The sequence below is a fragment of the Myotis yumanensis genome, unplaced genomic scaffold (assembly GCF_028538775.1).
Source record: "Myotis yumanensis isolate MYYU_CA2020_CCGP unplaced genomic scaffold, mMyoYum1.0.hap1 SCAF_19, whole genome shotgun sequence".
Taxonomy (NCBI): Eukaryota; Metazoa; Chordata; class Mammalia; order Chiroptera; family Vespertilionidae; genus Myotis; species Myotis yumanensis.
Genome location: NW_027223770.1, coordinates 11,689,264 through 11,702,955, shown reverse-complemented (window position 1 = coordinate 11,702,955; position 13,692 = coordinate 11,689,264). Strand labels below are relative to the sequence as shown.

General features: G+C 37.5%; 1 protein-coding gene and 1 non-coding gene across 2 annotated transcripts in view; one reads left to right on the top strand and one right to left on the bottom strand.

Moving 5' to 3' along the window:
• KNTC1 (kinetochore associated 1) overlaps window positions 1-13,464 on the bottom strand; it is a 58,711-nt gene extending 45,247 nt beyond the window's left edge. Inside the window, exons 1-12 of the mRNA XM_070400268.1 lie at window positions 13,336-13,464; window positions 8,737-8,857; window positions 6,899-7,014; window positions 6,468-6,546; window positions 5,567-5,644; window positions 4,097-4,131; window positions 3,749-3,859; window positions 2,562-2,655; window positions 2,159-2,211; window positions 1,816-1,931; window positions 1,335-1,386; window positions 485-583 (exon numbers count right to left, since the gene is read on the bottom strand). Coding sequence (XP_070256369.1) covers window positions 485-583; window positions 1,335-1,386; window positions 1,816-1,931; window positions 2,159-2,211; window positions 2,562-2,655; window positions 3,749-3,859; window positions 4,097-4,131; window positions 5,567-5,644; window positions 6,468-6,546; window positions 6,899-7,014; window positions 8,737-8,857; window positions 13,336-13,464 — 1,083 coding nt within the window. The remainder of the gene's footprint in view (window positions 1-484; window positions 584-1,334; window positions 1,387-1,815; window positions 1,932-2,158; window positions 2,212-2,561; window positions 2,656-3,748; window positions 3,860-4,096; window positions 4,132-5,566; window positions 5,645-6,467; window positions 6,547-6,898; window positions 7,015-8,736; window positions 8,858-13,335) is intronic.
• Window positions 9,289-9,395, top strand: LOC138998215 (U6 spliceosomal RNA). Its single transcript, XR_011469087.1, has one exon. It is a non-coding gene; the product is annotated as a U6 spliceosomal RNA (small nuclear RNA).
• Window positions 13,465-13,692: the final 228 nt, after the last annotated feature.

Here is a 13,692-nt window from a genome sequence, read left to right as displayed (position 1 = left end):
GGATCCTGGATCAGAAAAAAATATAGCTTAAAAAAAAATAGCTTTGCCACAATTGATAGCATTTGAATTTGGATGGTATAATTCATAATAGTTAAATTTTTTAAGTGTGATAACTGTGTTGCAGAAGATACCTGCTGAAGTACTTAGGGGTGATAGGTCATGATGTGGGCAATTAAAAATGTTTTTAAAGATCACAGTTAAAAATTAAATAAAAACAATGTCTCCCTGCCTCGTTATCATCTAAATTTCTTGTGAAGACACAAGAAAATGGAATGTGCCATTGACTGATATTTTATTTGATTAATTTTCTGTTCTTTTTTTAAAATGAAGACTGACCTTGAGCAAATGTATTTGAGGATATATGATAACAATAAATATAGTTATAAACCTGTGATCTACTCAGGTATTCCACTAAATTCCACTCAGGCTTAGCTTATTCTTAATTATTTAAATATAAAGTAGTTCAAAATGTACATCAACTTACTGTGCTAATTCCTGTTTGGACCAGAGAAGAAACACCAGATACTTCCAAAGAGTACAGTATTTCCATCATAGGTAATGAATAGACCATGAAATTTTTCATCTGGGAAAAAAAAAGTAGAGCAATTAATTTAGTAGGTCAATATAAACCTCCGAGCACAAGCCAGCACTTTACAATCAAGGACACAGATTAAAACACTTGGTACAGAGCAACATGGGAAAACTAATTTTGAGTCTGTTACTGTATTACGTAAATGTTACATATAAAATTATGTTCCATCCCACCTTCCAAATCTGAAGAATGAAAATCCACATAGTTCAAGTCCATTCTACAATCTGTATTTAAGGTGAATGTAATCCTTCAGTGTCAGAACTATGTAAGAGTCACTTTATTTTTAAATATATTTCTATTGATTTCAGAGAGGAAGGGAGAGGAAGAGATAGAAACATCAATGAGAGAATCATGGATCAGCTGCCTCTTGCACGCCCTCTACTGGGGATCGAGCCCAAAACCAAGGAAAGTGTCCTGACCAGAAATTGAACTGTGACCTCCTGGCTCATAGGTTGATGCTCAACCACTGAGCCACCCTGGCCGGGCAGGAGTCACTTTAATAAACATTCTCTTGTGGACATTTTATTCCTAAAATGCCCCAACTAAAATGTAGAACTGGGATTTATATCCATATTTTTCAAACAGGAAAAAAAGAACTCTTGCAGGGTTATTTCTTATTTGTGAGGGGTCTGCATGAACTAAGAGCTAATATGTTGTGAGCATTACCTAACAATTACTTTTATATTAATGCTATTTCTACCACATAATATGAAAAGACAACGTGAAACAAATTTTCAAGTACCTTCTTATTAGTAGATGTCAGAGCTACTAATTTGAGATTTGTAATCCCTTGCCTAAAAGAGAAAAGAAGGGTTAAGTGAATCACATAAGATTTGTAAGCTAAGTCAAAGTGACATTCTGCATAAAATTTAAAATTCATACACAGATGACATTGAACTTGATTTCTACACATTATGGTTCAGAAGACTGACACTCTTCTTTTTTATGAGTCATTTTTAATCTGAATGCATAACTCAAGCAAGATGCAAATTTCCTTTGTTTGCCTGTTGGCTTATTTATTTTGGACAGACACTCTAACACAATCACTTGAAGGTTCGTATTGCCTGTTCTCAATAAGCTTGGCCAACAATGACATGGTCTTTACCCTGTCGGTCTGTTCACAGTGCTACTTAGAATGCGATATATAGTGAATGATGAGATCAGAACCGGGCAAGAAACCTGGTCCTAACAGAAGGGCAAGCACTACCAGCATCACAACGTACCGCGTGACTGAAGAAGGCGAATCTGCTTCGGTGGTAAGAAGGAACTCTTCTACATGAAGAGAGGGCCAGTTCCATATGGGAATTAGAGTGTAAATATCCCATAAGCTCAGCACATTCTGCAAGAGAGACATTTCATTGACACGTCTTCTTAATGACTAAAGATTTCCATTTCAGGATGGATATATATATGTCTATATATATATAAACATATATATAGCGTAATACACAAGACAGTATTTCATCCACCCTGGCTAAGGTCAGTGTCTTTGTAAGTCTGACAACATTTTTGGTGTTAAACACAATACGAAGGGGAAACATGAAAGGAGAAATGTCAAAAACATACATCAGCATCAAGAACAAAAAGCAGATTATCTATCAGCTGGAACTTCTTTGCACCTACAAAAGAGAAAGCAAGGTGTATAAGGATTATATTCTGCGTTACATATAGCTATGTTTAAATAGTAAAGTAATATTTATGGACAAAAAGTTCCCATTCTCATTTATTCCTGTTTCTATATTTTTTAGATGATCACTAAAATGTAAAACCTCCAAAAAAAAAAAAAAAAAAAAAGAGTAACAAAGGTAACATATCAAGAAAAAGTCATGTATGTGGAAAATTATCAATTTAATCTGCCTCATTTCAAAGAGAGGTTTGGTCAAGGACCCAAAAGCCAGACTCAGAATATTGACATGAACATTAGAAATCACTAATAAATACCAAAAGTAGTTTAATTAACTTATTTTACCTTTAATAATCTCTGCATCAATAACATTCTTAACTGTCATTTCTTTCTTGAGCGGATCTGGCTCCCATTTGGAGATTGCGCAATTACCAGTTCCCTACAGAAGTGACAACAGTAGGTCAGTTGCAAATTTCATTCTTAGAGCTGCATTCTTCTCAAAGTGGAAACACCTAAGTTGTACACATTACTAATTTCAAAATATATACTAATATATTCAAACCCAACTCGCTTTCATCTTGTAGTTCCTCTCTTTATTTTCAACAGAACAGAATGAAAAGGACAGTGAGCTGCTGGTATCTGTTGTGTTCGCACAAATATTTAATAAGGAGTATGTATATTCAGGCAACTCACTCTAAAGACATGAGCTAAACTTTATTTTATGTTTTTAATATATTTTTATTGATTTCAGAGAGGAAGAGAGACGGGGAGAGAGATAGAAACATCAATGATGAGAGAGAATCATTGATCAGCTGCCTCCTGCACGCCCCTCACTGGGGATGGAGTCTGCAACTCGTCTCCTGACCAGGAATCGAACTGTGAACTCCTAGTTCATGGGTGGACGCTCAACCACTGAACCACACTGGCTGGCCATGGGGTAAACTTTAACTTCGCATGTAAATTTGGCAAGTAAAAATGTTGTTAAATGTGCCCTAACAGGTTTGGCTCAGTAGATAGAGCGTCGGCCTACGGACTGAAAGGTCCCAGGTTTGATTCTGGCCAAGGGCATGTACCTTGGTGGCGGGCACATCCCCAGTAGGAGGTGTGCAGGAGGCAGCTGATCGATGTTCCTCTCTCATCGATGTTTCTAACTCTCTATCCCTCTCCCTTCCTCTCTGTGAAAAATCAATAAAATATATATTTTAAAAAAGGTGTTAAATGCTGTAATTACTCTGAATCTTTGCCTACTCCTTAAATATAATAGTAGAGGTTTTATTTGTTGTTGTTTTTGTCTACATTCATAATTAAAAGAAATCATAAATTTCAGGTAGAGATTTATGAAAATAAAGATGCAGTATTTTTTCAATATAGAAACTTAGGTTTACTTACTAATTTTGTGAACTTAATTTTATAATTCCTATTTCTGTTACCGGTACACATCACAAATCAATTTGTAATTTAATCAAAATAATGTTTTAATGAAAAAACATTTCGGAAACAAAAAACAAACATTTTATAAAAAGAATTATTACCCCAATGATCATAGGGATTTTGCTTGCTAAATCTCCAGCCACAAGACTCAGACAACCAAGAGTATGATACTTTTCAGTAGAAATGAAACTGGACTTGATTTGTCCTTGTAACTGCAAAATTTAAAAAATAAGAATGTTATACATAGGCTCCACAGTCCAAATGCCTTGAAAAGATTGATAAAAATCTTTTTAAACCAATGAATTATATTTTTATAAAAACGGAAATGTTATTAATATGTTATATCATGCTAATTCCCAAAAGTTCAACCAGTAGACAATTATATCCAGAAACACTCAATTTTCATGAAGTCTAAGTTTTAAGAAGATAAGGCAATTTTATTTTCTTACCTTTTTTGCTTTATTGAAGTCTACATTTTCAATCGCTGTATGAAAAAGAGAAAGCAGGCTAAACTTGTAGTATTAACCTGTACAGCACATACAAATCGCCCCCTTTGGGTCAAAGTGAAATTACATGCAGTCTAGTGAGAAAAACACTGGTCAGAAATTAATACGACAGTGGTGACTTTTCAGTTTTGCCCTTGACCAACGATATAAACTGTGACCCGTTGTGCCCAGACCACCCACCAGGCTGCCTTACGGTTCCTACACGTTCCCTTCCTTTCCGTTCCCATTGAAAGGGTCTTCTATTAAAATAGGCTCCAACTGTCCTATTCAAGCTCTGAAGTCCTACCTGTGAAGTCATCACTTTGCACGTTTTGGAAGAGCTACTTTATTTGACTCCTCTTTCGTTGAACTGGAGAGGTATGTACCTTAAAACTTGTTGTATTCCCCAGACGTTGCACATTTTTGGCACATAGTAGATTTAAAAATATATATTTGTTGAATACATGCCCCCAAACAATTCTTCAATCTCTCTTAGCTCAGAGGGATGTATGGTCCACACTATTCACTTAGCACATAGTGAGTTACTGTTAAGTTAGTTTTGTTAACTATATTGTTAATACTTATTTAGTCATTTCTGTTTCTGGGTTCATTCATTCCATCAAAAAGCATTTATCGCTCCGTCTTGCATCTCGGCCACCAACGTGCTATCCAGACTGAAGAAGATCTGGACACCATGGGGCCTTGTGAGCCACAGCTGTGGCCCCGTTGGCAAGCACCAGAAGCAGCCGGGAGGCCGAGTTTATGCTGCTGGCTTGCATCATCATCACAGGATCAACTTCAACAAATATCACCCAAGTTACTCTGGGAAAGTTGGTATGAGGCATTACGACTTAGGGAGGACACAGAGCTTCTGCCCACTGTCAACCTTCGTCAAGTGTGGACCTTGGTCAGTGAGCAGCCCTGCAAATGCTGCCAAAAACAAGGCAGGAGCTGCTCCTATCAATGAAGTGATTCCATCAGCTATTACAAAGCCGGGGGGAGGGAAGGCTCCCACAGCAGCCTGTCACGGTGAAGGCCACATTCTTCAGCAGAAGAGCTGAGAAGATTTTTAAGTTGGTGGGGCCCATGTCCTGGCAGCTTGAAGCCACACGGAGGGAGGAAAGTTCAATAAATGCTTATAAGTAATTAAAAAATTAAAAAAGCATTTATCAATACGCTAGTGTATGTCTTGTCTCCCCAACTAAGCTGTAATCTTCTTGGAGGTTATAAACAAATTATATTTCTTCAGATTCTGTTGCAGCCCTAACAGTGCAGAATAAGTATATTACAAATACTTAAAAGGTATATTCAGTATCATATAGAATGTAATTGAACTAAAATAATATTCTTAAAGAGAACATTTAAAAATTCACCTGGAGGACTAGTAAAAAATATCGCCGTAAATCAATAATAAGAAAATAATACATTACTTACCTTGCTGAATTTTTACAAGCTGAATGTTTGTAATATAAAAAAATCCATTGTTTGTAAGCAGCAGCATATAATAGGTACCTATAAAAATAAAACCAATCCATTTTCTCTAAAAGTACGTGAATATAAAGTTTAAGCCAGGATCTGAACCTAGCTTAAAAATACGTTAATTTGCTCATTTAAATTCTAATCATCAAATAATAATAATACAGGTAAAACTTAATTACAAAGAACTGCAAAAACAATGTTAGCTCCTGTGAAGCTTTTATAAAGCAAACTTCACTTCCTAGAAAGAAAAAACAAAAAAACCTCAGATATATAAAAATAAATTAGCCCTAACCGGTTTGGCTCAGTGGATAGAGCGTCGGCCTGTGGACTGAAAGGTCCCAGGTTCAATTCTGATCAAGGGCATGTACCTTGGTTGCGGGCACATCCCCAGTAGGGGGTGTGCAGGAGGCAGCAGATCGATATTTCTCTCTCATCGATGTCTGTAACTCTCTATCCCTCTCCCTTCCTCTCTGTAAAAAATCAATAAAATATATTAAAAATTAATTAATTAATTAATTAATTAAGGTTCAGGTAACATTTGTTGAAATGGAACTATGACAAATATGCTGGAACCCACAAAAAAAATTTTTTTTTAAAGAATATAATGTCTCCTTACTGATCTATTGAACTCTCACAACTGTAAAAATTAGTTTAGAATATTATATTTAGGAAAAGTACATGTAAGTCTCTGAAAGAAACTACAATAAAAACTTGTTTCTTACAATAATATTGATCACATTACTAGAAAATTTAACACTGTGTAGGTAGCATAATAATGAATTTACATAATTCATTTACTATAAATCTGGTTTTTTGATTGGGTATTAGAAGACATAAAATATTTCAAAAAACTTACCTTCACTTGAACCATCTTTCTCAATAACAAGAGTTCGGTAGGTACACTGATCTTCATCGTTAGCTTTCTGAACAAAAGCCTATTTGCAAATTAATTTCATATAAGATTAAGCCCAGAGAAATATAATCAAGAATTTTATTCTTTAAAATCACAGAGCTATCGATTATCATTAGCAATAACTGCCAAACATTTTAGTTTTAAAATGAAAAACCATTTTGAACAAGCATACTAAGAATATTCGCAAAGCTTAATTTTACAATTTGGCATTTACTTCATATGTTTCTAAGGCATGATTCTTAAATTTAAATAAGAGCAACATTATTCTTTTAATTTAAAACACAAATTAAGTCTTGCTTTGCTCAAGTTTTTAGTTGTCTAAGAGATCATTTAGAATTTAGATAAAAGAAATGAAAAACAAAATAGGGTCTTACGTTAGTGAGCAAGGTCTGCTTGGACGTCACATGGATAAAATGTAAGTTGCCACTCCTCTCCCCAACCAATAGGAACTGTCCTTCTTGACATAAGCCAACTACATCCACTTGCGTATCTGAAAATTTGAAATTGAAGTTACTACCTACCTTTGAAAATGTTTGTTTTCAAAACAAAAAATTATTCGTTCTGTCATTACAAGTCAACTGTTCAAGCTTTGTTTAAATGTTTTTTAAAAAATTTGTAATCAAAGTAGAAAAGAATGCTACTGACTCTTCATCAGTCAACAAATATTTACTGAACTGCTTCTGTGCTAAGCATTGCTCTAGGCCTTCTGCACAGTTGAGAATGTGAGTCTCATCTTCATGGAGCTCAAATTTTAAGGCAATAATAAAGATGATAAATAATAAGCATAATAAAATTATGTGGCATGTAAGATGGTGATAAATTCTCTGGAAAAAAAGAAAAAGTAGAACAGGGAAAGAGCTCAGAGGAGCCATGCACGGCGCGGTATTAATTAGAGTGCTCAGGTGAGATATGAACAAAGACTTGAAGGAGGTGAAGTTCTTGTTTGTGCAACAGCAAGAGGCCTAGAGGAGTGAAATGGAGGCTGAGAGGGGAAGGGGAAGGAATAAAAGCAGTAGCATGTAAACTGCTTAAGAATTGAAATTATTCAGTAGCAGTGTCTTTTAAAATAATATATATTTTTATTGATTTCAGAGAGGAAGGGAGAGGAGAGAGAGAAACATCAATGAATCATCGATAGGCTACCTCCTGCACGCCCCCCACCAGGGGATCAAGCCCGCAACCCTGCCCAGGAATTGAACCATGACCTCCTGGTTTATAGATCGACCCTAAGCCACTGAGGGACACCAGCCGGGCTCAGTAGAAGTACCTTCTACAAATGTATCAGACACTAACACAGCCCATGACTTCACTGGTGAAATTGTGAATTTTGTGGACCCATCAGGGTAGAATTGGTAAGATCCCACAAAATAGGAGCGTCTTGCCTCCATAGTGTGATCAAGATTGTGTTCTCACAAGCATGCCTGGATTTCTTTTCAGTCGTCTCAGTTCTTATGCAAACACTTTAACCATCATCTTCCTCTCACATTTTCAGAAAAACCTTTCACAATATTTTCACCTGTTTTCCAGCACAATCACTTATCTCTTAATTTACTCTTAAGTCTATATTTGCATATATTTAAAGCTCTTTAACTCAAAGAAGAAGTCATAAGTATTGAAAAAGCTTTTTATAGTGCTACACATTCTAAAAATATTCAAATATCTGTTGATGATACTGGAATTATGTACAAGATTCAGATACCTGAACACAACTGGGTTCAACTGTTTCCTACTGTATTGTAATACAAAAGCCATGCCAGTAAAGTAAATTGTAGCTTTACCTGTATGTTTCCCCTTAGATCAGTGGTTCTCAACCTTCCGGCCCTTTAAATACAGTTCCTCAAGTTGTGACCCAACCATAAAATTATTTTCGTTGCTACTTCATAACTGTAATAAATTGCTACTGTGATGAATCGTCATGTAAATATCTGATATGCAGGATGGTCTTAGGCGACCCCTGTGAAAGGGTCGTTTGACTGCAAAGGGGTCACAACCCACAGTTTGAGAACCACTGCCTTAGACCTACTGAGAAGGGTTCACCCCAATATCTTTTGAGTCTAATAACTCAGCACAAAAAAGGCACTCAAGATTAATGTCTTGAAATTAGTCCAATTTTGAGTCTTAGAGGTAATAAAGAAAAGGCATTGCAGTAGAAATTGGTAGCAAATACATGGCTTCCGATTTATTTTATTGCTTTACAGTATGTTAAACTTACCAAATATAAGGTGCAACTGAAGCGATCTACAAATACTGTCAAGCAGTATCACTGACTGGTCGGCTATAATGATAAACCCATCACTTAAGCTGCATGCTTGTATCTTTGGATTTAATGAGGCCTGTGGGAGGGAAAAGCATGAGTAAAATAAGATATTTTTATACATGTTCAACAATACTCATCAACAGTAGCATCATAGTCCCAAGTACCCAAGTTTAAAACCTGACAGGCCTATTTTTTTTTTTATTTTTTTTTTTTTAGCCCATGTGTCTAATTGGTCAAGTTTTTTCTTTGTACAGTGTATCTTGAATCCACTCAGATTACAAAATAGGGAAATAGTCCAGGATTGCTAGGAAAGGGCAAAGGTTTCCTAAACACAAGCCTCGGTTCCCTACGGGTTGATCTCAGGCCAACAGGAGCCAGCGGGCATCAACATAAACAAACCAGGATTGGCATGAAGTCTCAAGGTCTGGGACATGACAGGGAGGGGGACTGCGGTGTATTGTGAACTGGAGAGTACATGCCCACACACACTTAAAGAGAGCAACATCAGTGCTTGCTTTGGCAGCACACATACTAAAAGTGGAACCGTACAGAGAAGATTAACACGGCCCCTGCGCAAGGATGATCTGCAAATTCGTGAAGTGTTCCAGTAAAGAAAAGAGAAAGAGAGAGAAAGAGAGAGAGAGCGAGAGCAAAATCAGCCAAATTAAAGCCCCTTGGGATGCCAGGCATGGCCACATCTTCCAGTTTCTCAAGAAAAGCTGCATCGCCCTGACCAGTTTGGCTCAGTGGCTAGAGCGTCGGCCTGCGGACTGAAAGGTCCCAGGTTCGATTCTGGTCAAGGGCACGTACCTTGGTTGCGGGCACATCCCCAGTTAGGGGGTGTGCAGGAGGCAGCTGATGGATGTTTCTCTCTCATGGATGTTTCTAACTCTCTATCCCTCTCCCTTCCTCTCTGTAAAAAAATCAATAAAATATATTTTTTTAAAAAAAGAAAAGCTGCATCTTTATGTGAAATGTTCTGATTTTTAAACACTGGCAGCTAAGTCAACATTTTAAAAAGCACTATGCAAGCCAAGTATGAGTCTCCTGTTTTCAGCTTCTGTTGATTAAAGCTTCCCACACATATGTACCCTGAAGCAGTTGGACAGTTTGGTGATTGAAAAAGCTGCATACTCTGGACAAATGTCTCAACTGACTCTCCTGTAAAACAGGATAATAAGGATGTCCCAAAATTCACACAACAAGTAATTTTGATAGAAAACACAGGTTTATAATTAAAAATTGTAAATTTTTTATTGATTCATAAAGTATACAGTATAGGGTTATGTATGGAATAGCATATCGGTTAAATGGCCTCCACGGCTTTGCTGGCATTACGCACTCTTTTGTTGAAATTTTCCATGACCGTTTTGCATAAATGTGGCTGAATTTTGTTGATACAGCGCAATTTCCTCCTTCAAGGCATGGGTGGTAGTGGGCTTGTTGGCATAAACCTTAGACTTCAAAAAACCCCCAAGAAAAAAGTCCAATGGCATTAAATCGCATGATCTGGGCGGCCAATTCTGATCACCAAAACGGGAAATTACACGACCAGGAAATGACTCATGCAGTAATTGAATTGTTTCTCGGGCTGTATAGCATGTGGCACCGTCTTGTTGAAACCACATGTCGTCCACATCCATATCTTGCAATTTAGGCACAAAAAATTGGATTATCGTGTTGCGATAGCGAGCACCATTAACTGTTATTGCCTGAGCAGCCGAATTTTGGTCATGGAAAATTTCAACAAAAGAGTGCATATGTGCCAGCAAAGCCGTGGAGGCCATTTACCCGATATGCTATTCCATATATAACCCTATACTGTATACTTTATGAATCAATTAAAGATTTATAATTTTTAATTATAAACCTGTGTTTTCTATCAAAATTACTCCTTGCGTGAATTTTGGGACACCCTTTAATAATATCTACAACACTGGCTTGTTTGGAGATGAAATTAACTCATGTAAAGGGCTTAGAAGACAGCCTTGCATATAGCATGCTTAATAAACGTTAACTATATTCTTCCATGCTCATTTTTAGGCTAATCAGTTCATTTTATGCCTACTTCATTGGTCACGTTCTCCAGGTGTAAGTCTTGAAAACTCCACCACATTCTGACCCCTTATGCTCTTTTACTTGCTTCTTTGACTAGTGAAAAGTTACACCAAGACATTGCAAAACATGAACTTTGCTTTCACCTTCTAGGGATGAATCCATACTGTTCTCTCTGCTTGAACTGTTTAACTCTTTTTAAAAAATATATATTTTTATTAATTTTTTACAGAGAGGAAGAGAGAGGGATAGAGAGTTAGAAACATCCATGAGAGAGAAACATCCATCAGCTGCCTCCTGCACACCTCCTACTGGGGATGTGCCCGCAACCAAGGTACATGCCCTTGACCGGAATCGAACCTGGGACCTTTCAGTCCACAGGCCGACGCTCTATCCACTGAGCCAAACCGGTTAGGGCTAACTAATTTTTTAAGATTATTTTTTCAGAGCAGTTTTAGGTTCACAGCGAAATTGAGGATTTCCCATATACCCCCAGCTCCCACACATCCATAGACTCCATTATCAGCATCTCTCACCAGAATGATACATTTGTTACAAAGGATGAAGCTACATTGACACAACATAATCACCCCAAGTACGTGGTTTCCTTTATAGTTCACTCTTGGTGTTGTATATTCTGTGTGTCTAGACAAATGACAGGCAGCTATCCTTATGGTGCCATACAGAGTATTTTCACTGCCCTAAAAACCTTGTTCTCTGCCTATTCATCCCTCCTTCTAAACCCCAATACCTGGCAACCACTGATCTTTTTCCTGTCTTCTTCTTACTCAGTATGTCATACAGTCTAGTTGGAATCACGGAGAATGTAGCCTTTTCAGATTGGCTTCTTCCACTTAGTAATATACATCTAAGGTGCAATTTATCTCTTTTTCCATTGCTTGTGCTTTTAACATCTTATCTAAAATGGCTTTGCCTAATCCAAGGTCACAGATTTCATTTGATTGTATTTTTAATTTAAAATTCCACTCATTCATTGCTGGTACCAGGGAGAGCTGCTGACTTTTGCATATTAACCTTATATCCTGCAACCATGCTATAATCACTTATTATTATAGTTTTCTTTGTCGAGTCTTTCAGATTTTCGACATGGACAATCATGTCATGTGAGAACAAAGACAGTTTTATTTCCTCCTTCCTGATCTAGGAAAAGTTCTGTTTGAAAATACAAATCTTAAGATATAAGGGGGCCCTAGCTGGTTTGGCTCAGCGGACAGAGTGTTGGCCTTCGGACAGAAGGGTCCCAGGTTCAATTCCGGTCAAGGGCATGTACCTTGGTTATGGGCACATGCCCAGTAGGGGGTGTGCAGGAGGCAGCTGATTGATGTTTCTCTCTCATCGATGTTTCTAACTCTCTATCCCTCTCCCTTCCTCTCTATAAAAAAATCAATAAAATATATTTTCTTTTAAAAAGATATAAGATGCCGAGGCTGGTTTGGCTCAGTGGATAGAGCGTCGGCCTGCGGACTCAAAGGTCCCAGGTTCGATTCCGGTCAAGGGCATGTACCTGGGTTGCGGGCACATCCCCAGTAGGAGATGTGCAGGAGGCGGCTGATCGATGTTTCTCTCTCGTCGATGTTGCTAACTCTCTATCTCTCTCCCTTCCTCTCTGTGAAAAATCAATAAAATATATTTTTATTTTTATTTTTTAATATATTTTATTGATTTTTTTATAGAGAAGAAGGGAGAGGGATAGAGAGTTAGAAACATCCATGAGAGAGAAACATCCAGCCGAAACCGGTTTGGCTCAGTGGATAGAGCGTCGGCCTGCAGACTGAAGGGTCCCAGGTTCGATTCCGGTCAAGGGCATGTACCTGGGTTGCGGGCACATCCCCAGTGGGGGGTGTGCAGGAGGCAGCTGATCGATGTCTCTCTCTCATCGATGTTTCTAACTCTCTGTCCCTCTCCCTTCCTCTCTGTAAAAAATCAATAAAATATATTAAAAAAAAAAAAAAAAAAAAAAAAAAGAGAGAGAGAAACATCCATCAGCTGCCTCCTGCACGCCCCCCAGTGGGGATGTGCCCGCAACCAAGGTACATGCCCTTGACCGGAATCGAACCTGGGACCCTTGAGTCCACAGGCTGACGCTCTATCCACTGAGCCAAACCGGTTCGGCAATAAAATATATTTTTAAAAAAATAAATAAAAAATAAAAAGATATAAGGGGAATTCAGATGGAAATTTCCAATATGGGCACATCTCCAGTAGGGGGTGTGCAGGAGGCAGCTGATTGATGTTTCTCTCTCATCGATGTTTCTAACTCTCTATCCCTCTCCCTTCCTCTCTATAAAAAAAATCAATAAAATATATTTTCTTTTAAAAAGATATAAGGGGAATTCAGATGGAAATTTCCAATAATATGAAACTGAACCTCGATTACCTGAGAGGGTGCTATATTCATTCACAAAACATTTACCAGGTATCTACTGGCCTATCAAACACTCAGTAAAATTCTGTGAATAACAGCATCAGAACCATTACCTTTTCGGAAGAGATCTTGGCTAGTAAATCTACTTGATATAAAGCAGTTCCATGTTCTTTTCTTGATCCAACACCTAGGTACCCACTTCCTGTATCATCACTTGTTAGCAGCTCAATCTCATTCCACATGTTTCTGAGACTGTTTTTGATTGGAGAATCACTGCCTTCCCTATGACAATACGCAAAATTAGACACCAGTTTTTATTGTTTAACAGATCGAGTTTGTTGGGAAATGAAAAGGCTATGATTATCACCAGATAAGCACATATTGGTTTAGGAACAGTAACAATTCTAATCTTATCAATGTCATCCTAGAGTTTCTAGCATTTTGTGTACCTGGCTTGAAATTATAATAAG